The sequence below is a fragment of the Bubalus bubalis genome, chromosome 8 (genome assembly GCF_019923935.1).
Source record: "Bubalus bubalis isolate 160015118507 breed Murrah chromosome 8, NDDB_SH_1, whole genome shotgun sequence".
Lineage (NCBI taxonomy): Eukaryota > Metazoa > Chordata > Mammalia > Artiodactyla > Bovidae > Bubalus > Bubalus bubalis.
The window spans coordinates 80796243-80821424 of record NC_059164.1 but is presented as its reverse complement, the minus strand read 5'-3'; the positions used below and the strand labels follow the sequence as shown (position 1 = coordinate 80821424).

Genomic DNA, 25182 nt, shown 5'->3' with positions numbered 1-25182 from the left:
TTATACAGATTACTTTGTTTATTTCTCTTTTGCATTCACTAATCTCCAAATGAATGCTGAATAATCATGGTGGTCACCAAATGTTCTCTCTTTTCCCTACTTTAAGGGAAATAGCTTAACATCTGAATGTTTAGGATAGTACTTGCTGTTGGACTTTCTTATAAAATCTTTATCAGTTTGTGTTTTCTATATTATTTTGTTAAGAATGATTCTTTTTTTAAAATTTTAAGTGTGTGTGTGTGTTTGTGTGTGTGTGTGTGTGTGTGTGCGCACTCAGTCATGTCCGACTCTTTTCGGCCCCATGGACTGTAGCCCAACAGGCTCCTCTGTCCATGGAATTTTCCAGGCAAGAATACTGGGGTGGGTTGCCATTTCCTACTTCAGGGGATCTCCCCAACCCAGGGACTGAACCAGTTGTCTCTTGAGTCTCCTGCATTGGCAGGAGAATTTTTTACTACTGAGCCACCTGGGAAGCCCAACTGACTTTTTTGCTTTTATTAGTACAATACATGGTTTCTCTTTTAAATTGTTGATGCAGTGAAATATAGGTTTCCTAATATTGCAACAATTTGCTTTCATGAAATAAAACCTCTTGAATTATTATTTTGATAAGATACTGGATTCTCTTTTAAATACATATTCATAAGCCAACTTGAACTTTGGAGTTCTTTCATATTAACTTTAGCAGATGAGAGTAAAGCTGGTTTCGTGAAATGATTTAGGGAGTTTCTTTTTCTGTGCCCTACAAGAGTGAAAAAATGATATTTATTTATCCATCATTCTTTAAAGATTAAAAAGGATTTAAAGCATTTAACTGTAAAATTCTCATCTCTATGCTATTTTTATAGTAGATAGTTAATCTCCAATTTTTCTATGATAATTAGTTTCTTCACTTGCTTGATAAATTTTATTTGGAAGTCATTCATATCACCTGTTTTCAAATGTGTCACAAGTTTTAGTTAGTAATTTATAATATTTGATTTTTTTCCATATCATTACCTTCCTTCTTATTTTTATCTTGTATAATTTTTTTTTAATCAGGGTCAGAAAAGGATTGTCTGTTTTATTGGTGTTTCAAACAACCAGTTTTTGGAATTACTTATGCAAGTTTGGGTGTTCGTATTTTATTAATTTCAATTGTTTTCTTTACTGCTTCCCTTACTATCAGTTTGTTTCTAACTAAGATACATAGTAATTCTGTCTTGTTTTTCTTTCTTTTTTAATAATAAAAATATTAAAGCCTCCAGAATTGCCTAATAAGACAGCTTTCATTTGTTCTCAAGTTTTTTTGGTACGAATTATTCTGATTTTTATTGTTTACTGTTTTAATTTTTATTTACTTTTTGATTCAAATGTTATTTAGGAAGATGCTTATGTCCAATATTATATTTAAATTATAATTAAAATTATTGGAGTAACTTATTAATTATCAATTATATTGGATTATGATTAGTTTACTAAGGTTTTTTGTTACAAAGTATACAATGATTGTATACATATTCCATGGACCTACCAAGTATTGCATATATTTTTCATATATTAAATATATACAAAAAATTTTCTCTGAACATTTAAAATGATAACATATACTACCCAACTGCCCTCACACACATACCCATAGCTCTCTTTACTTTGCTTGTTTTTAAACATTTTTTCATAGCATGTATCATAATCTTGTAACAAACGGTATAATTTACTTATATTTCCTCATGAATGTCAGAGCTGGGACTTCCGTGTGTTGTTCGCTGATGTATCTCAAACGCATATAACGGTGCCTGGGACGATGCAAATGTTCAAGAAAATTTGTTAGCTAAGTAAATCATCATTACCACATGGCCTTCCCTGGTGGCTCAAACTGTAAAGAATCCGCCTGCAATGCAGGAGACCCTGGTTCCATCCCTAGGTAGGGGAGATCCCTTGGGAGAGGGAATGGCTACCCACTCCAGAATTCTTCCCTGGAGAATTCGATGCACAGAGGAAGGAGCCTGTAGAGCTACAGTCTGTGGGGTTGCAGAGTCACACAGGACTGAGCTATGAACACACACTACCACATGAGCACGCAAACGGCCAAACAGGAATACTACGGTATCCATTCATTCATTAACTTTTGTTTCAACACCTACTACAGTTTGGAACAGTGCTGGTGCTGAGTTCTTATATAAAGACAAGTCTCCATCCTCACCAGTCTTTTCTGGCATTTCAGAAGGAACAGGAGTCAGAGAAGGATGCTGTGAATCAATGAGAAATACATTTCGTTTTATAAACGCTCTCTATATTTACTGATATCAAAAGGGCTGTAATATCTTAACTTCTTTAATGTCCTTTGTTCCACGCTCTTAACAATTGAAACAGCCGGGCAGTCCAAACCTTTAAATGCACTGAAAGGGATTCTAAAATGACGGAGTGCCTCAAAAGAACTACCTCGAAGGGTTTTGCCAATGCACGCGTCTTCAAAACCCGGACCCCAGCAGACACCACGGTAGAAGTGCAGTGTTTCACTGAACGCTGGCGCTGCCTTCCGCAGTCAAGGTCAGAGTGGTTCCACGTGGGAGGAATACGCCTCGCCCACAAGTGCACGGTGACATTTCCAACTTAGTAATGGGTACTTCCAAATATCAGGGAGCAAAAGCCTCAGGGGGAAACCAGGACCTTCCTGGGACCCGCGACCACCCTGTGAACCCGTCACGATATTCAGACTCCGCGCACATCTACGCGCACGCGCAGCAGTGCCGCGAGCCCGGCTGTCTGTCTTCGTCCCGCCCCTCGGACCGGAAGGAGTTGCCGGCCCTTCCGGCGTCCGGCGGCCCTGCGGTTGCCTCAGTGATGTCGTGGGTTCAAGCTGCTGCTTTGGTCCAAGGTCCTGAAGAGGAGAGGGAAGTGTTTGACGAGGAAGCTGATGAGTCGCTCCTGGTGCAGCGGGAATGGCGGAGCCACATGCAGAGACGAGTCAAAGTAAATCTGCGTGGAGGGGCGGGGGTCCATTGCTGTACCGGATTGTTAGCACTGGAGCTGGGAGTTGTGAGAAGGTGGGGTCCCCGGATGAAGGCTGGAGTGGTCGCGGCCTGGTCTGGCGCTGCCCTCCCTCTCCCTTACCATTCAGTCTGGCCCATGTCCTGCTAGGGTTTCCCAGTGGGTTACTTGAAACCGTGCGACACCACAGGATGCTTTCCTCGAGCGCCCGTGGAGTGTGTTGGATGGACACCGGGGACCGAACAAAATAACCTTTGTCAAAGACTTTGAAGAGATTTCAGTTTGATGGGCATCAGAGGGAAAGGGGCGGACGAGAAACATTTACACTGTTCTAATTATGTCTGTCCAAGGACATGTAGGCGGTTGACATGGGTTGCTTGAATGAGTGGGGAGCCTAAAGTTAGGAGTAGTGTTAATCAGGACAGATGGAAAAAATGAACTTAAGAATGTTGTCAGAGGGCAGTAAGAGAAAGCTAATAAGGAATGGAGTCACAGAGTGAGACAAGGCTGAGCGACTGAACAAAATAAGGAATGGTGGTGGCTAGGTAAGGGAGTATTAATGTGTTTTTTTAATTTGTTGGGTGTGGATTATCCATCTCTAATTTGTCTTACTATTCATTGAGTCTCAGCTTAATACCACACACCCAGTCTCCAGGTGGAGCTTTCAGAGCTTAGTTCAGGGTGAGGACCAAATGGTGAGATCTGTGCCTGCTAGTGTCCTTGCCAACCATTAAATTGCCATTAAATCTGCCCTTGTTTAATGTCTCAGTAAAATAATATTTGCTTAGCACAACAACAATGTTGTCAACTTCAGAAATGCCTTACGTGAAGCTGAGGCTAAACCAGTAAATATTGAGCACCTTTTGAGTGTTGTGGCAGGACAAAATCCTTGCGCACAGAGGATTTTCAGTTTACTTAAATTAAGGTAAATTTCTAAATCAAGCAAAATTTCTAAAACCAGACCTCTCATCTTCCTTTTACTATACCAATTTCCTCTTTCCCAACTCCAGTTCCAAGACCTTGGTAACCCTGCCCTGCCTTACCCACCCACACCAAACCAGTTTCTAAAGGACCAGACACCTAATTCTCCATGTTTCCTTTCTGTGGAGCTATTGCTACCATGGATTTTATTTTTTTAATATGTAGAATCAGTATTTTAAAATGTGTCCAATAAATCTAGACTACAAAAATGGGATAAACCAACAATAAACTTTTATGAGAAGCATAGTCTACTTTGGTTGTGTGATTATGCCATATGTTTAATATGCCATCATGGTTCTCCATGGTGTTAAATAACACAATAGAGGCCTGTTTCATCACTTTCTAAATTCTGTGACTTTCTAGAAAAACCTACACTGGTTTACTTGGTGTTAAGTTATAGCTGTAATTCTTCATTACTTATTTTTAGGAAGGCTACAGAGATGGAATAGATGCTGGCAAAGCAGTTACTCTTCAACAAGGCTTCAATCAAGGTTATAAGGAAGGTGCAGAAGTCATCATAAACTATGGACAACTTAGAGGAACATTGAGGTAATTTTTAAAACTTAAATGCTGAATTATTTTAACCTTTGTACTAGTGGAGGGTTTTGATGAAAGTAATATGTAAAAGTAAAGTGTAAGCTGAAGTGTTTCCCGTAATGTTAAATCCACAAAAGGGTACTGCAGAACATAGACTAAAATTGCCTTCAAAAAGTCAGCAGTTATCCACTTTAATATGTAAGCCAGATGTTGTCTTTTATTGCAAAGAAATGATACAAAGGTGTCTTCTTTTTTGCTACCTGAACTACCACCAATCTATATCTCAAAGTAATTGAAAAAATCTTCAGGTTTGGGGTAACGTTTTTATTCTTGCACATGTGACAGAACACAATAAAACAGATGTGTAGACTAGAAGTACCTGATGAAGAGTATAGCCAGTAACAGAAAAATTATTCCATTTACTTTATTCCTGAACTTTGAACACCTGTCAGGATTTCATAGGAATAATGGCATGTATTAGAACCAAGTGGTCCAAAGGCACATGGAGCTAGGAGTACGGCAGGCTTGTCCTCTTTGATGCTTTGTACCTTTTAAATAGTCCTCTATAGAGAAAAACATAAACACTTCAAAGAATCACTGATTTTTACAAGGTATGAAATAAAAGTTATCAAAACAGGACAGAGACTTCTCTGGCAGTCTAGTAGTTAAGACTCTGTCTGCACTTCCAATGCAGGGGATGCAAGTTTGATCTCTTGTCAGGAGATGAAGATCCCACATGCCATAAGGTGGCACAGCCAAGAAAAAAATAAAAATTAAAAATAAAATTAGAAAAAAGTTATCAACACAAAAGTTACATTTGAGGTTTTATAAAATTCAGCTGTCAGGAATCAGCATTTATAGTATACTATAGTAAGAAAATGATCATGTGTTCATCTTCACATCAAGTTAAATTAATTTTTTATAAGCTTAGAAAGCTTATTGCAGGGTATCTGCTGGCAATGCAGTGGATTTGGACCTCATGTTTTCATTTTCACGGTCTGCGTTCAGTCCCTGGCCTGGGAACTAAGTTACCACAAGCTGTGTGACATGGCCAAAAAAAAAAAAAAAATTCTTGCTAACATTATTACTTTTCACAACAACCATTATTTCGTGACATGAATAATATGAATGTAGGAAAGTAAAAGTACTATCTATACTAAAAAAAAAAGTAAAGAAAAATAATTATTAGGACTGGAAGAATTCTAACCTTCTTCAATAAAATTGTTAGTAAAGTATCTACTCTAACAAAGTTGGAAAAGTGAGTTGTCTCAAAACTTTTTTCCCCTCATCTTCAGTTTTGATGTCAAGCAGCTATACGCTTATAACAGTGATTTTTAACCTTGGTTACACCTTGTTATCAGCTGGGAAGCTTTTAAAAAATAACACCCTCAGAGATTCTGATTTAATTGGTCTTGGGTGTGACCTGGACCTTAATAAAGTTTAAAAGTTTTGCAGGTAATTCTGATGTGCATCCAAGATTGAGAATCACTAGTTTAGAAGCTGGCTGCTGCCTTTAAAAGAAAAACTAATTTTTCAGGTTTTTTCTTTCTCTTGAGTTGTATCCATCTTCAACAGAAGCTATAAGGGGAAAATAAAATCAGGAAAAATAGATGAGGACCTGTGAAGGAGGGGTTATGAATTATAAACAGTTTATATGATTAACTCCAGTTGTTTAATTTCTGTTGAAAGATAATGTCCTTATATTTATAATCTTATTTTACCATCATTACTTTCACATTTTCACATCATGACTCACATTGCTATTATTAATAGTTTTTGCATGATTTTATCTAGAAGAGAAACATGTAAGCCTTAGCTTCAAAAATTCTAAAAGCCTTTGATTGTTTAATTTTTTCTTCTTTAACTCTTATTTATATTTTCGTTCAGTGCTTTGCTCTCCTGGTGTCACCTTCATGATAATAGTTCGGCTTTGATCAGTAAAATAAATAATCTTCTGGATGCAGTTGGCCAGTGTGAAGAGTATGTGCTCAGACATCTGAAATCAATCACTTCACAGCCACATGTTGTAGATTTATTGGACTCCCTTCAGGATATGGACCTTTGTCATGTAGCTCCAGCTGAGGAAAAGATTGATGAAGCTAAAGATGAAAGATTCTGTGAAAATGATGCTGAGTTTAACAAAAACTGTAGTAAGAATCTTAGTCAGGTAGATTGTTCATCTTTAGAATGTTGTAGAGCCCAGGAGCATGCATGCCCTGAAAACCCAAGCCTCACTTGGATTTTAGAACAGACAGCCAGTTTGGTAAAACAGCTGGGAGTATCAGTAGACATATTACAACACCTCAAACAACTGTAAAAATTACCTTTACTTTAATAATGGAAGCAATGTTCAGAACATTCTTAGAACATTTTGTTTCTGAACAAGCTAACCAAAATTTGCACTGGTTTCTACACTTCACTTGTAAGGGTATCCCTTCATGTAATGTTGAAACATCTTCAAAATTAATACTATTAAAGCTAATATAATCCTTCTTTCTTTGTCACTGGTAATTTTTATGTGGTTTAAGATATGCTCAAAAATTCCAGTTGTCTTCATTTTCAAATTTCTAGGGACTCATTACTATCAGAAATTAACAAGAATCAGACTACAGTTGACCCTTGAACAACACAGGTTTTAAAGGTACCCATCCACCATGCAGTAAAAAAATCTGCATACTACTTATAGCTGGCCCTCCATATCTGCAGTTATGAGTCTCAGATTCAACCAGCCTCAGATCATATACTACTATAATATGTACTGTTGAAAAAGGTCCAAGTGGAAGTGGACCCTCAGGGTTCAAACCCATGTGTTCAAGCATCAGCTGTTATTTTGTAAGGACTTAGCCCTACTTTCTGCTCCTGTCACATTGTCTTGTGATTAGGACCTCATCAACTAATCAGACCAAAGTTACAAAAAATAACCTAATGGCTAAAGTTGTAAATAGACACATACAGATATATATATATATATATATATATATATATATATATATATATAGATGTAGTATATTTGAAATTAAGAGGCTAATAAGTATAAAACTGAAGACATGTTTATACTGATAATTAAAAACAATTCTAAAGTTTGCTTTAGCTTTTTTATTTAAGTATTACTGATTTTTTGTTGAAGTGTAATTTTTTTATAATGTTTCAGGTGCACAGCAAAGTGATTCAGTTATATATTTTTTTCCATTATAGGGTATTACAAAATATTGAATATAGTTTTGTGTGCTATACAGTAGATTCTTTTTATCTATTTTATATATAGTAGTGTGTACATGTTAATTCGAAACTCCCAATTTATCCCCACCTCCTTTCTCTTTTTAGTAACTAAGTTTGTTTTCTATGTCTGTGAGTCTGTATCTATTTGTATAATTTTTTTAGATTCCACATATAAGTGATATCATGATATTCGTTAAAGTTTGTTTCAGTTTTGTGATGATTAGAAGTAAGGACACAATTCCAAGAAAATACAGAAACTACATTTCATGCTCAAGTACTTACCTAGCTTTTCCAAGTTTTAACCAGTTAGTAGTATTGCTTGACAGTGTGCCAGATTACTCCTAAACTGCAGTTTTCCTTTTATTTATTTAGTAATAAAACATTGAAGCCACTGACTTCTTTATTACCTTGTAGCAATATTCTTAGTCTAGCATAGACAAAATTAGATTCAAATTTTTGCTCTAGGACCTAAGCATATAAGATCAGGAAAAAGTTTTCCATCACTTTTTTGCCGGAAACACAAATTTATGTAACAAATCCAACTTCAGAGACACCTGAATAATTGCCCCTCATTGATAGCCTTAACTTATATCTATCATCTACTCTAAAAGACAGTCTTATCTGATAAAAGAGGTATTTCAGGAGATCAAGAAAATGTACTACTACAATCTTGAACTTCCTTAAAGTTCACCAAACATTATGAAATTGAGGCAACAAATTTGAAATTAGAAAACCATAAAGTGTTTAGAATTTACTAAAACATACTGAAGATAAGTGACATTTGATAGCTGGTTTTTAAAAACCAGATCACATCTGGTTTTGATCACATCTCTCTAGATGTAAATATTATTATTTCAGAGATTTAGTAATTTGCCTTGTTATACAGATACTACTACCATATGTATGAATGCAGCAAAAATCTCAAATCCACCTGGAATACTATAAGCAGCCTCTTAGATATGAAATATACCCATCTCTAATAATATATCTCAAGAAAGTCACCCTGAATAAAAATTTCATGAGTGCAGCAAATTTAGAGATTTTATCTGGGTTCACTCTGACATTCCCTGAGAATAACAACCTTTGGCGCCATTGAAAATAGGGTGTTTTGTGTAGATGTTCACAGAAAAGGGAGCAAGAGAATTAGGTGAGTTAAATGAGGCTGTTTGATTGAAAACATCTATTTAAGTTTACATTGCCTTTTGAAAAACAGAAGTTCCTGAAATGCAGAGAAAAAGTAATGGAATGCTCATTTTATACCTGTGTTTCCTGAGCCTCTGTACTAAAACCAGCAAGAAACCTTGCCTTGTGTCTTTTACCCTGCCTTGTATATTGTAGGCTTACCAATTCTCGCCATGAAAAGACCCTAGATAAACATAAATGTAAAGCAAGATTGCCCCAGAGCAGATAACAGCCAAGAGTTTCAAGACCCAGGATCCAGACATTAGGCTTGGGTGATGTGGGTTCCTTAAAAACAGAATTTTCACCTTAAATAAGTAATTTCTAGATACTGACATACCTGGAGTTTTTTTGTTGTTGGGTTTTTTAAAGCCCATAATACTATTCTTCTCTGACAGAGCTGTTGAATCCACCAAAATCTTTGTGCTACACAGACAAGTGGACAGTGGGCAGCTGAATTCACCTACCTCATCCTTACCTCATTTATATCCTTAGCACTGCTCATTAACTGCTTTTGTGGTACACCAAAATAAAAGCCTTGAACCAAGTCCAAGCTGTGATTTTCACCTGTCTTCAAATTAATTAAAGCTTTGTGTTCCAGTCTAAGATAAAGAGAAATAAATATAGAGAGAGATTCTTTTTTCAAATTCTTTTCCATTATGGTTTATTTCAGGATATTGAGTATAGCTCCCTGTGCTATAGAAGGACCTTGTTATTTATCCATTCTGTATGTAATAGTTTGCATCTGCTAATCCCAAACTTTGTATCCATCCCTCCCTGGCATCCCCTCCCTCGGCAACCACAGGTCCGTTCTCTTATGTCTGTGAGTCTGTTTCTATTTTGTAGATAAGTTCCTTTTGTCATATTTTAGATGCCACATGTAAGTAATGTCATATGATGTTTCTCTTTCTCCTTGTGACTTCACTTAGTCTGATAACCTCTAGTTCCATCTATGTTGCTGCAAGTGGCATTATTTCATTTTTTAAATGGCTGAGTAGTATTCCATTGTATATTTGTACCACATCTTCTTTATCCATTCATCTGTCCAGGGACATTTAGTTGTTTCCATGTTTTGTCTATTGTGAACAGTGCTGCTATGAACGTAGGGGTGCATGTATCTTTTTTAATTATAGTTCTGTGTACATATATGCCCGGGAGTAGGGCATTTACTGGATTGCTGGATCATACGATAGCTCCATTTTTAGGAACCTCCATACTGTTCTCCATAGTGGCTGCACTAATTTACATTCCCACCAACAGTTTGGGAGGACTCCCTTTTCTCCATACTCTCTCCCGCATTTGTTATCTGTAGACTTTTTAATGATGGTCCTTCTGACCACTATGAGTTTTCACTTGTATTTTAGAGAGAGATTCTTAATTTCCGACCAGTAGATGAAGCAAATATCATATGTCATGTTAATAAACTACCATTCAGATTTCTTGCTCTATAGAAATTCTCAAGTCTCTGTCATTAATATATCAGTACTTCACCGCCATAATTACTTTTCTTTCTTTTGCCTTCATTTACTGCCTTTTCTCAACAAACCTGGAAGAAGAGTCTGCTGTCACTGTCTCAAATTATTTTTTCCTCATCCATTCCTCATCTTTTTGCCGAGGTCTCTGGTGGCTGCTAAATCATACAGCTGCCCTGACTGACTGGTTTCTAGTCTTCTCACTGGTCTCCTCCATCACTGGCATCTACCTTTACATTCCCCCTACCTGCCTTCTGCAGCAGCACTTTTCCTCTTTGTCCTGCTCATTACTACTAGCTTCTACTGGGTAAATTATAAACTTGAATTTCATTTCCAGACCCAAGCAGCACTGTCTTTCTCATCCTGCATCCTGCTCCACTATGCACACAGACACTCTGCACTTCTTTATATACTGCAGTTCTATGTGGACATTCCCAACTTCTAAATTTACTCACTCTTGACTCTTCTACCTGGAAGAGTAGAAGACCATCATTCCTTCCCAACATTCCTTCCACATCATTCTCTCCCAACAAATTCCTATTTATCTGTCAATCCTAACTCAAATTTTACCTATCTTAGGCAGAGGTTGTTGCCCTTCCCAGTGTTCCCTCTGTATCAATTTGAGTACCTCTGACTTCAAATTTACAGGGAAGTACCTTATTCATCATTATATCCCCAGCACTTAACCATCGCACCCTGTATATAGATGCATATGTGCTGCTTGATGAGAGGAAAAAATAACTATATCTACTAGCCACAATGAAAATGTAATCAGAAATTTAGAATTCCAAAATGCGTCACATATTTTATTTTTAGACGAGAAAACAAACCTTTATGTTTGCCTTTTAAATTTTTTTTTCCTTTTCATTTTGCATGTTAATAAGAATCCACATACACAAATTCTGTCTTTATCTTGTACTAAGCTAAATAGTGGCACTAAGACAATATTATTTACCAATTGCTAAATGAATACTACAGTATAATTTTTAGTGATAAAAATTTTATTTGAGCAGTTTTAGTTATTAAGGACAGAAAGATACTACAAAAGAAAAAACTAGAAGGATATATAAATAGTTTCTGGCAGACTGCCTGGTACATGGTGTCTAACAACAATAAGGAGTTGGAGGAAATAGAGGAGTGGAAAGTTAAGAGCTAACATGGTATACAGGATATACAGGCAGTGTCCTGAAAATTTCACCTGTATTGTTTAATCCTCATAATATCCCTAAGCATCAAGACTATTCATTATCCTCATCCTAAAGATGAAGAAACCAGAGCCCAAGAAGACTGGCTTATCCAATCACAGATATTAAACAGGCCAGTTGAGATTGAAAGCAAAGCAGTTGTACCTGCAGAGTTGGTGCTCTGGGTAAATGTGTATGAAATAATAACACGGCAGCAGTGACTGTGTTTAGTGAAGGGACTATGAACTGTATTTCCCCCTTGCTGTTAATTTCTATGTTTCTGCATTTTTCCAGTCTTACCTAGTCAGCAAGTATTTCTATAACATGTATAGTAATCAGCATTTACAAGAAGAGAAAAATTTGTTTGCTATGCATCTAAAACAAGAAATTAAATGCCATTTGCTATTGGGAGAATATAATCTAGAAAGTGTTAATGAAAGGTGTGTTCTGCATATACAGAAACTAAAGTCTCCATGGATTGAGACTTTCTAGAGTCCTCGTGGAGAGGATAATTTGTGTCACTTGTTGCCATAATGTTTCTTTCGCTTTCATAAATTTCCTACTTAACTTTCAAATACAGAGTGTGAGTTCACCACTGGCAAGAATATGTATTGCTACAGATCTGCCAAAAAGAGCCTAGAGTCCTTACCATACACCGAACTCCGTTTTCTTGCCCTATATTCTGCTCTTTCATGAAGATTAAAGTATAATTAGAACTACGCACAACGAATTCAGATCTGCAGAAGTTGAATCCTGTTTGTTTTGTAGACAGTTCACAATTGAGAGGCTGACCCTGAACTTCTGGATCTGGTTTATTTCCAAGAGCTGTTGAATTAGTTCAAGGCCACTGGGTGGTGCTGGTGCATCCTGTTACCTATTGTGCTCACAAGACAGGAAGCCAGTGATTATTCCTGAAGCTATCTGTGCCAAACAAATTAAGTCTTTTGTAAGACTGGAAGGATAGGGAGAGGTTTCTGGAGTATGTTAAAAAAAAACTCAGAAAGGTAAGGTGCACTCCCCCCGCTTTTTTTAAAAAAGGGAGACCCTAGTTCTGGATACTCCACTCCAGTATTCTTTCCTGGAGAATCCAATGGACAGAGAGGAGCCTGGTGGGCTACAGTCCATGGGGTTACAAAGAGTCAGACACGACTAAGCAACTCACACTTCAGGCTGAGAATTTTTCTCAATCAAAATAACCAATCATAAGAAAACCTGGTGGCAGGAAAAAAGCACCATTTATTCTCCAAATCCCTGAGACCTAAAAATAAATGCCTAGAACTCAAAGCATATAACCTTCAATCAGAAGTGATGTAAGATTACAATTTTACATGCATGAAGCATTTCTACTTTGTCAGGACTGTGCCTAAACTGTTTCAAACATTAATCTCTCTTACATACACAGATACAAACAACTCAGGATTTAGGGATAGGAAGGTAGAGACAGCAACTTACTTTTTTAGCCTATCAAATAGGTCACAACCCTCCTTTTTTAAGTCAACAAATACACAACTAGGTACATTTTCCTCACATTAAATACAACTCATTCCAGCTAATATTTAAGTCTGTTTCCTTATGGATTGCAGAGTCACCATAATATCATACGCTTTGTTATTTATAAAATAAGTGTAAGGTTTTACAAAGGATTTTTAACAAAGCTAAAGTGATTTGTCAAGTCCCTTGTAATAATAATATGAATGATTTGACAGTAATCATACTGACAGCCCTTGCCAATAAAGTAAAGCTGGACTGGAATGAGGATATAACATAAATAACCTGAGAATAAAATCTTTCTTTTTCTTATTTGGAAACTATACTATAAAACACCTTCCTTCAAATATCAGATCCTACAATATTCAGAGATTCTAATTTATGATGATAAACTATAGTGAAACATCAAATCATACTTGAGAACCTTCAATGATGAAGTCTTTACTTTGTATAAACTAACCACAAATTTTTAATCTATCTGCTATATTAAAAATCAGGGCCTTCCCAGATGGCACAGTGGTAAAGAATCCACCTGCCAATGCAGGAGACACAGAAGACATGGGTTCAGTCCCTGGCTGGGGAAGATCCCCTGGAGGAGGAAATGGCAACCTACTCCTATATTCTTGCTGGGGAAAACTCATGGACAGAGGAGCCTGGCGGGCCTCAGCCCATGGGTTCGCAGAGTCGGATGTAACTGAGTGACTGAACACACACATCCTAGAAATCATTGCCATAGAGTTGATTATGATCCAAAACTCATTTAATGCATTTAGACATTTAAATCCAAGGTGGGAGCCAGTTAAACTACTTTCTTTTGAAGTCACTTTGTTTTGCTATTCAAGATGCCACATAACATATGATTAGTCTGTATTTTAACCTTATAGGCCTGTATGAGGTTCATTGGATGTCTAGAATATGGCATAGTATTGTGACCCCAGCTCAGAGACTGTTTTTCTTTCTGTCTGTGTGTTAGAACAAAGGACTGCCTTCATGAAGGCAGCAGCAGAGCTGGGTCAGGGGTGTGGGCCAGGTTCACTCAGCTGCTCACAGGCCCCACCTCTTTAGTAAACATGAGGCTCCTGACCTCATCACAGGATACTGCTGTCACCAAGGAAGTAACCAAGGGACAACTTGAGAAAGTCAGGCCGCTAACCAACTGAGTGACTCCTGACAGATCCTGTTCAATTAGTGGGAAGAATGAGCAGAGAGACAGACATGGGTGCTGAAGATCAGTATAGCTTCTGGTTTGATATAAGCAGAGTATGAATCAAATCAGAAACACCCGTATCTAGGAATTTGATCTAAGAAAGTAATTAAACACGTAGAAGAAACTTCAGCAAAAAGATATTTATTGCCTATGCAAAGTAGATAATGATTAAAAACAACCTAAATGACCAACAGTAAAAGAATTGCTAAGGGTATTTTGATATATCCACTCAGAAATGTGAATGCACTCATTACAGATGATCACTGACATCTATAGAAACGGAAAATAATTATGGTATTTTAAAAGTAAAAGTCACTGTAAAATGTTTCTTATGTATGTGTACAAATTATGTAAAAAATGTTTTTGCAGATAAAAACTAGAATATGAGTCTCAAATATACTAAGGTACTAATATGGTAGGATTAGAGGGCTTTTTTTTTCTTTTTCAGAACTTACTTTAATGTCACTGTGCTGTTTTACAATAAGAAAAGAAAAATATTTGTAGAGGCATTGGTTTTTAAGAAAAAGAACAATATGTACTTTATCATGAAAATCAAAATCTGGGAAAAAGGTAGATACACTTAATTCAAAACAGTAGATCAGAAGAAGATCCCCAGACAACTACCTGGTACGGAGGGGGAATACAAGAAATCAGAAGATTTTGATTATATTTTTTTCCAACTATGTAAAAAAGAAAAACCATTCCTATTTGCCCTTAGTACATTTTTTGAGAGTCACTGTAAGGTTTTACTTCAGCTGATGCTAACAATTACACCAAACTGTAACTGAGGTGGTACCCCGAGAATGTGGGTACATTCTTGGTAGCATGAGCAAACAAGCTTTCTTAAAAATCTGTGGGGCTGCTACTCTCTTAACAAAATAAAACAGATAAAATGAAGTCTTTATTGAATCTGTTACTATATTGCTTCTGTGTTAAAAGAGAAAGATCAATCAGTTCATAAAATTGAGACTACTATTAGCCAGCTGAGTTATTTTGCACTCATTCTTGGGGGAAACTGATATCACACATGTAAATCAATTCTACACAATATATAATATCCAATAATAAGACACTTCAAACCTCAGAAAGCTCAATGAGAAGTGACTGACTGCTAACTTAAATAGATTTGAAAGAGAATACATATTTACATAATTTATTTGGTTCTCGATATTGATTTGCTTGCGGTAATAATTTTGGTTAAGTTTGCCATTATTTTGTATATGTTAATGAATTGTTTGTGTATAAGCTGTCTACTTCACCAAAGAGGTTTGAGCCTCTTAGTTTCCAAGCCTTTAAAATGGAGATGATGATAGCAATCTCATTGTTTCTGTGAAGATCACATGCTATGAAATACGTAAGAACAGTGCTTACTAGGTGTCAGGCACCCAGTGAGCACTCAGTAAGGGAGGGCACGTACCCTGTGGTGGCTCAGCGTGGCAGCCCTGAAGCCAGATTGTCTGTTTCAAAGCACAGCACCATCATTTGCAAGGCACTGCACCTTACTGCAGCCCACTCCAGTACTCTTGCCTGGAAAATCCCATGGACGGAGGAGCCTGGTGGGCTGCAGTCCATGGGGTCGCTAAGAGTTGGACACAACTGAGCGACTTCACTGTCACTTTTCACTTTCATGCACTGGAGAAGGAAATGGCAGCCCACTCCAGTGTTCTTGCCTGGAGAATCCCAGGGCAGGGGAGCCTGGTGGGCTGCCATCTATGGGGTCGCACAGAGTCGGACACGACTGAAGCAACTTAGCAGCAGCAGCAGCAGCACCTTATTGTGCCTCTTCCTTCATCTTTCAAATATTAGTGCCTATCATAGTTTTATTGTTAAAAAATGAATTTTATATATAAAGCATTAAAGACCGTGTCTGGCACATATTCAGTGCTCACAACACGTTGTTGTTTAGTTGCCAAGTTGTGTCCGACTCTCTGTGACCCCGTGAACTGCATCATGCCAAGCTTCCCTGTCCTTCAGTATCTCCCTGAGTTTGTTCAAACTTACGTCCATTGAGTCAGTGATACCATCCAACCATCTCATCCTCTGTTGCCCCCTTCTCCTTAATCTTTCCCAGCATCGGGGTCCTTTCCAGTGAATTGGCTCTTCGCAGCAGCAGCTTCAGCACGACACATTAGCTATTATTATATTTGCTCCTGAGCATCATGCCTATAATTTGGATAAAATGCAGCAAGAGATTTAACTGTCTTTGGATAACTTTAGCTATCATGGTACTCTGCCATGACTGGGACACAGCCAAGCTTCCCACTGACATAGCTAAAGGTAATTAGTGTGATTTCTCCCTATGTTATCTTAAAAGAAAGGGGGAGATGGAGAGAAAGAAGAAAACACTTCCAAACATTTGCAAATGTTAGTATAAAATTACTTAAAGTGATGATGATCAGTGAAGTTTTTGGTTGCCAAAGTGATGGTGGAAGGATGCTCTTTGGCAGTACTTGTGGGAAGGGGATGCTGTGCATCGTGCCCTGCCAGGTTGGTCCTGCAACAAAGAATTGTCCAACAGCCCTCGAATTTCACACAGCCCTGGAGACATTCATGTAAATGAAGATGCAGTTTGTAATTATCTAAGCCTAGAATACAGCTATATTTTAATTATGAACACAAAGTATTTTTGCTTTATTCTAACATTGCTTTTTGAAGTTATAAAATAATTAGGTTCCTTGTACAGAAACATTGTAAAAAAATATATTGGGAAAAGTAAATCTTCCATATTGCTACCAGTTACGGACTGAATCGTGTTCCCCCAAAATTCATGTCAAAACCTTAGCCCCAAGAACCTCAGAATGTGATTATATGTGGAGAGAGGGCCTTTGAAGAGATGATGAAGTTATGTTGATATGTGCCAGAAACAAACACAGTATTATAAACCAATTATCCTCCAATTAAAAATAAATTAATTTAAATTAAAAAAAGAGATGATGAAGTTAAAATGAGTCTATGAGGATGGGCCCTAATCCAATCTGACCTGTACCCTTCTAAGAAGAAGAAATTTTGACACACAAAAAGACATCAGACATATGAGTGCACAGAGGAAAGACCATGTGAATACACAGCAAAAAGGCAGCCATCTGCACTCCATCCCTCACTGAGGGGTGAGGCCTCAGAAGGAACCACACCTGTTGCCATCAGATACCTAGTCTCCATAATTACGAGAAAATAAATTTCTGCTGTTCATCGTCCAGTCTGTGGTGTCTTATTATGGCAGCCCTGGCAAACTAATAATGGAGAAAGCAATGGCACCCCACTTCAGTACTCTTGCCTGGAAAATCCCATGGACGGAGGAGCCTGGTGGGCTGCAGTCCATGGGGTCGCTAAGAGTCGGACACAGCTGAGCGACTTCATTTTCTCTTTTCACTTTCATGCGTTGGAGAAGGAAATGGCAACCCACTCCAGTGTTTTTGCCTGGAGAATCCCAGGGACAGGGGAACCCGGTGGGCTGCCGTCTGTGGGGTCACACAGAGTCGGACACGACTGAAGTGACTTAGCATAGCATAGCATAGCAAACTAATAAAACACCCTTCCAGATTCTTCCAGAATCTTTCTGTACACATGTTAGCAAATGGCACCGTTTTATTTTCTAGAAATTCATTGTTTTCATCAGATCTTTATTGAGTACCTACTATATTCAGAGAGGTTTCATTGGCATGCAAAACAAATCCCTACTGAAATGAGATCATACCAAATATACAAAAAGCAGCTTTATTTTTTCACTTAAAAATGTATCTGTCAGTAATGATAACCATAATTTATTAAAGGCTTTATAATCTCCAGGCACTGAGGGCAAATACTTTGCTTACAGTGTGTTAAAGTGCCCCCATCTCTCCAAGCCAAATGAGATGATAGGCTTGAAAGCCTTTGGAAACTCTGAAGCTTAAGCTACATATAAAGGATGTACCCCTGACTGCAGCCCTCAGAGATTTACTGACTGATAAACATCAAGCCTAGAAGGAACCTTAATAAGCCAGGGCTTCTAATTACTGTGTATGTCAGGAAACTGAGACCCCGAGAAAACAGAACCTGTTGTGACCCTTAGATGGGATCATCAAATTGGCTCTCGACAGCAGAAGCCAAAAGAGTAACTTCTTGCAGGATTTCGGGAACCAAGGGAGAACCAAGCCCAGAAAGTTAAAGGAGGGGGCAGTGGTTCCCCCAGACACTTCTAGCCACTTGGACTCTGAGCAACACCACTGCCACTGTGACTCCAAGATTTTGTTGAACCTCTTCCAATTCTAAATCCCAGGCAAGATTGTCCAATTACTTGTTCTGCCAGAGAGGGGATATCTGGTACGTCACACTAGGAGGAAAAGTCCTGTCTCCCAACAAGCCTCACCCTGCAGAGGACCCCCAAATCAAGAAAGGACACTCAGATGCTGGGTACCCAAAAGTCCTGATGTCCACTATGGAGGGGAAAATTCAGGACTTGAAGTCAGGTGTCCTAACTTTTTGTTCTATCTTTTTTCTACAATCCTTTTTTTTTTAACCTTCCTTGTACATGGTTTCTTTAAAATCATGAGATATTTTTATTTGAGTGGGAGTAGTTTAATACACACTGAATTTTCGGGGGCTGTGACTACTGCATTAATAGAGAATGTTGTACTATGTTGTGTTTGGAACTGATAACTACACTGCTCCTGGTTATCAAGTCACCAGTGCAACTCACCTGCCAGACTGCCCCCTTGTCTCCATCAGACTCCTCTGTTATGCCGTAATGGAGTTGTGCCCAAGCATTACGTGTAGAAGTACAGATTCTTTTGATGATGATATTCTTCCTTTCATTTCTCCTTTAGGTTATAATTAGGGCCCTATCATAATTTTTTAAATAGATGAATAGGAAAAGGCTGTTGTGTCTAAAAACCACTACTTTAAGGATAACAACTTAGAATAAAATATTCTAAAAGCACAAACTTCTGTCTGTATCTTACTCACTTTTTAAAATCACTATTTACTTTCAGGGTTTTTTTTGTTTGTTTGTTTTCTTGGCTAAGTGGTTCCAATTTATCTTGGTTTCTGCCTGGAGAATCCCATGGACAGAGGAGCTGCAGTTCATGGGGTAGCAGAGAGTTAGACACGACTCAGCGACTAACACTTCACTGCTGATTTCCAGGACTTTTTAAATGCTCCAAATCACTATACTTGTCTTTTAGAGGTGTTAAAATTTCTCCAATCTTTCTTTTATTCCAGCCTAGATTTAATTACTATGTTACTTTGGACTGCTTGGTTTTGAAAAGTTAGTGTTATTAGTCCTTTGTACATGTAAGGAGCCTGTAAGCTTGACAAAGCTTGGAAGTAGGAAAAATTATAGCTACCCCACCTATTGCACAGCAGCGGCAGAAATCTCCACAGTGTTTCTTTTCTAATAATAATAGTCTCCTCTCAAAGGAGAAGGCTTTCCCACTTTTATTAAGTATGTGGCTATTTGGGTAGAATTTGTTCACTGATTATATCCACTTACTTGGTGTTATTAACAGATTAAACAAAGCTTCCTATTTATTCCCTTGCTGGCACATTCCTTTTTTAGAATTTACTTTAGAAATTTAAACATTATACAATTTTAGTTTTAGTTTAAAATAAAAGGCTTTTTAAGGATTTGAAAGTCCCTTGGACAGCAAGGAGATCAAACCAGTCAATCTTAAGGGAGATCAACTCTGAATATTCATAGGAAGGGACTGATGCTGAAGCTGAAGCTCCAGTATTTTGGTCATCTGATGAGAAAAGATGACTCATTGGAAAAGTCCCTGATGCTGGGAAAGATTGAGGGCTGAAGGAGAAAAGGGTATCAGAGGATGAGATGGCTGGATGGCATCACCCATGCAATGAACATGAATTTGAGCAAACTCTGGGAGATAGTGAGAGACAGGAAGGCCTGGCGTACTGCAGTCCATGGGGTCGAAAAGATTAGGACATGACATGGTGACTGAACAACAACACAACAAGGATTTCCCTGGTTGTCCAGTAGTTAAGACTGCCCTTCCAATACAGGGGGCATGGGTTCAATCCCTGGTCAGGAAACTGGGATTCCACATGCCACGAGGTGTGGCCAAAAATAAAGGAATTTTATAATAAAAAATAAGCCACTTGTAATCTTAGAAGAAATGGAAACTAATTTACCTTATAAACTGATGAATGTTGAAAAGTGATAGCTATAGATAAAAGTTCCCATGTAAGTCAAAAGCTTTGCTGAGAAAAGAAGTGTATGACTATATTTGACAACATAAAATCTATTTTTCACCAAAAATTTTCTACATAGTTTTCTGTATAGCTAGTTTAATGACCTCAAGAGCACATGTAGTTTAGAATCTGAAATCCAAAATTGAAACTCAGTTGTTGATTTAATGGTTTATAGAGAACTGTTGGTGTTCCAAATCTAAAATGTGTTCTTCAGCTGGGGTGTCAGTTTTGCAGTACCTGGGTTGCTTAATTAGAATACGCAGTGTCCTAACCTTTAAAAATACTTAAAGATAAATGATCTTCTTTTACATAATTGGGGACCCCAAATCCTATTGGGTGTTAGTAAAAAAAAAAAAAAATCCCTCACATTCTTCAGCATATACAGCTCAAACCCAGTTTTTAGCTGTATAAGAAATCCTATTTTCTTCTCTGTTTAACCACGTTGGTTCAAATCCCCCACCCATCTCATACCCCCTACTCCACCCCCACCTCCAGAATAATCCTCATGACCCCCAAACTCCTGAGGAATCCTGTTGTCACGAAAGGTCGGTTTCATACTTATCTAGTAAGGCGATTGTTAGACCTAAATACATAATAGGTAGTATTAGTATTATTACTGTGTACTCTCTTAAAATCTTGTCATTGGTTTATTTAGATTTTCTCCTGAACTCCATGAAGAGACAGAGATCTAGTGTCTAATAAGAGACAAACATGTGGAGTTAATTGTCTGCTTATTGTTTGGATGGCTTTGAGAAAAAGAATCAGTGCAGATGTATTTGTTGGTGTGTAGCCAACACTGTCCTGGGGAGGGCAGGGAAGTTTCCTTCAGCTGAACACTCAGCATTGCCAGAAAGATCTTTCTAAAACACAAGTTTGATCTTACTGTTCTCTTGCATGTCTCCTCATGACTGAAACAACTGGTCCCAGCCTTCATTTCCAATGTCATCATCTGTCAGGTGACCTCACACATCAGTGATAATAACAAATGCTGTTCCCTAAAGCTCCATGTGCTTGTAAATTTGTTGCTGTTGATGGAATGAATGTTTTCTACTGTCTCCTCCTTTAAATTCAACTAAAGTATCATCACTAGCAAAACCATTACTCATTCTCCCAAGGCTGAGATAATAACTTGGTGTTTCCCTGGTACCTCTTACCCACCACAGAGCTTGTTACAGGTACACCTCAGTGTTGCCTCATTAGCTTGTGAGCTCTTTGAAGGGCTGAATAGATATTACCAAAATCTGGCTCCTCAGCATTTAGTAAAGTGCTGGACACACATTGAGTAAATGCTCAATCAGTTCAGTTCAGTCGCTCAGTCATGTCGGACTGTTTGCAACCACATGGACTGCAGTACGCCAGGCCTCCCTGTCCATCACCAACTCCCAGAGTTTACTCAAACTCATGTCCATTAAGTCCATGATGCCCTCCAATCTCAATAGACATGTAACAACATTCCACAGGATAATTCTTTTCATTTTCCCACAGTCTTAAGGAGACTTCCTTAAATTCATTGAAGTACCTTTTTTTCTGGGAAGGGTGTCTTGAATGTCTAGGGGGATTTTGTCCTCTGTAAAGATATTAACAAATAAAGTGACGCAATCAGTCTGGCTTGTTTATATCTCTTGAATTTATATGACTCGATTTGCCAGAGCCTGATTCCTCTGACTGAATGAAGAAATAGAATTCCTGAACACACAGTAGGGGTATAACAAGTATCCAAGGGAACCCACCGGACATATGAGAATATTCAGTAACAGTTACATTTTTCTCTTAACTTTTATTTGGTTCTATTCCTGGAATCTTATCTTATTGGAACAGATAGATAATAAATTGGGATTGCTTGTTGGCATGTGGTTTAAAAGTTTTTAAATAGACACCATTCTTTCACTATTCTGTGAATAGTGCCTTAGTGGTTTTCTTAGGATTTGTAATGTGGTTGTTTCTCTTTTTATTTTTTTTGTTTTTTGGTAAATCATTTTCCAAGTTGAAAATAATTAAGCTATCACTGACTCATCATTGAGGGTTTAACTGATTGTTTCTTTGACATTTGCTAACATAAGGAATTGTTTCTTGGTCATTACTCTTTCATAATTTTTTCTGAATGTGTTGTTTATTGACATTTCTTTCAAATGTAAGGGTGGTAATTTTTTCTTTCTGTTTTAGTGTTTTTTAGTTGTGATTATAATACTTAGAGTAGTGCTTGGTAGTATTTACTGTTTAATAAATATCTGTTCAGTGAATGAATGAACATAAAATCAAATTCTTTTCTTTTTTTTCGGCCGTGCCATGGCATGTGATCTTAGTTCCCCATTGAACCTGTGCCTCCTACAGTGGAAGCTCAGAGTCTTAACCATTGGACTGCCAGGGAAGTCCCTCCAATCCTTCCTTTTTTAATCTTCCTATTCCTACTACAAGTTAGATACATAAATTGATTTTATCTTTTGTTGAAATCAATAAAATCATCTTTAATAAAAATAAAACTATTAAAAAATGTGCTCTCAACAGGCCCTAATAAAATTTTGAAGTAAATTGGGTTTTTCAGTCTCAGTTATATGATCTGAATATTTTTAATGTGAAGATAAAATTTCTGTACTTAAAATTGTATACCTCTTTACTGCTAATAAAAAATTAACCTATTTTGATCACTAATTCTGAGTCTATGTGTTTTTCATAATTAAAGGTAATTTACTTGAGTACCTGACATCTGTTATAAAATATTTTCCTGTTTGCCAGGAGGTCTATCAAGGGTAATTCCAGGAATGTGGCAGCGTCTACAGCAATAACAAAACCACTGCAACCAGTCAGCATTTAGGGAACTGTAGCCTTATTTTAGGAAGCCATGCTTGGAGGCAGTAGGCAGACAATAAGGTCACCTGTCACCACAAGACACCAAGATGATGACTCACCAAAAGTCCCCTTCCAAACCTTGGCACTTAGAGGAAGAAAGACCTGACAAGCATCACTAATACAATATGTATCTATTATACTTTACAGAATATGATTGTAGCAGCAGGAAACTCAGAACACAGAGAAATATAATTTCAGTATGGCTCAGTTACACTGACATGACAATCATGCATATATAAATGAATTATTATTGAATGTAATAAAGTATTTAATATGCTGAATATTTACTAAGACACTGTACCAAACACTATAAATCACTCACAATACTGTTCAGATTCCCAACATAAATTTTAATGATTTTTAATTACTGTAAATAAGTCATCACATATACTAATCTCACAGTGTTGTCATGGAATCAAATGATAAAATAATGATACTAATTGAGCACATAAAATATGTCAAATACTGGCTAAGGGTTTTAAGTGGACTGTGTTATTCTCATTAAGTGGTGATATCCTTATTTTACAGATAAATAAAGAAGTGAGATTGAATCTATATCTGCCAGACTCCAAAAGCTTGTCCCCTTAATTACTTTGATCTTTAGCACCATTCCCTCAGACCTTAACAAAGGAGTACCCACAGAGCTTAATAATATACCTTTTACTGGCTGCCTTTCTCTTCCATCCCCACTTCTCTACCATGTTTCCTAGTATCCCCTAATATGTTAGTTTGCTAAAGTTGCCATAATAAAATATAATACAACCATCTGGATGGCTTAAACCACATAAATGTATTTTTCATGGTTCTGGAGACTAGAAACCTGAGATGAAAGTGTCAGCAGGTTTAGTTCCTTCTAAGGCCTCTCTCCTTGGCTTGTAGATGGCCTGCTTCTTTATGTGTCCTCATGCGGTCACTCCTGTGCACACACATTCCTGCTGTCTTTCCACATGCCCAGATGTCCTCATTTTATAAGGACATCCATCATTTTGGATTAGAGCCTACCCTGAAGACCTAATTTTTACTTAATCAACACTATAAAGCCCTTACCTCTAAATAGGTTACATTCTGAGGTGTTGGGAATTAGGACTTCAACATATAAATCTGGCAGGGGGCGGGAGATATGGCACATAATTCAGCACATAATATTACCCAATAAACTACTTCAATTGAAACTTTGTTCCAGGTTTGACTTCTTGGCAAACACAAACTACTACTTAAAATATGAAGGTTTCTGTTTGGTATGTAGTATTAAATATTTCTTTAGCATTCTTGGTAGTGCTAGCTTACTGGCCATTAATTCTCTTAGTTTTCATTCATATTAAAATGTCTTTATTTCACTTTCATTCTTAAAGAGTATTTTTTCTAGGTGTAAAATTCTAGATACTTCTACTAGGTATAAAATAGGTATAGAGTTCTAGTGTTTTCTTTCTTTTGGCACTTTAAATATACCATTCAGTTACCTTCTGACTTCTGATTAAAAGTCAGCTGTGATTGGAGAAGGCAATGGCACCCCACTCCAGTACTCTTGCCTGGAAAATCCCATGGACAGAGGAGCCTGGTAGGCTGCAGTCCACGGAGTCGCTAAGAGTCGGATACGACTGAGCGTCTTCCCTTTCACTTTTCACTTTCATGCATTGGAGAAGGAAATGGCAACCCACTCCAGTGTTCTTGCCTGGAGAATCCCAAGGACAGGGAAGCCTCGTGGGCTGCGGTCTATGGGGTCGCACAGAGTTGGACACGATTGAAGCGACTTAGCAGCAGCATTACATATCATTGTTGCCTTGTTCACAATGTACTGACTCTCTGGTTGCTTTAAATATGTTGTCTCATTTTTAATTTCAGTAGTTTCAGTATGATGTGCCCTCATTCCCCTGGTTGGTGTTTGCCAAGAATCTTGGATATTTCACCAAATTTG

General features: G+C 37.6%; 1 protein-coding gene and 1 long non-coding RNA gene across 3 annotated transcripts in view; one reads left to right on the top strand and one right to left on the bottom strand.

Annotated features, from left to right (window-relative positions):
- The first annotated feature begins 2762 nt into the window (after positions 1–2762).
- Positions 2763–6980, top strand: YAE1 (YAE1 maturation factor of ABCE1). The gene is made up of 3 exons (XM_006058828.4): positions 2763–2952; positions 4379–4500; positions 6376–6980. Exons 1-3 carry the CDS (start codon positions 2824–2826, stop codon positions 6803–6805), a joined length of 681 nt encoding a protein of 226 aa, XP_006058890.3. The 5' UTR covers positions 2763–2823; the 3' UTR covers positions 6806–6980.
- A 791-nt stretch (positions 6981–7771) lies between these two features.
- LOC123334775 overlaps positions 7772–25182 on the bottom strand; it is a 34791-nt gene continuing 17380 nt past the window's right edge. Inside the window, exons 3-4 of one of the 2 annotated variants that reach the window (XR_006552901.2) lie at positions 16239–16400; positions 7772–9488 (exon numbers count right to left, since the gene is read on the bottom strand). This is a non-coding gene — a long non-coding RNA (uncharacterized LOC123334775). The remainder of the gene's footprint in view (positions 9489–16238; positions 16401–25182) is intronic. The other variant, XR_006552899.2, reaches the window with a different exon arrangement.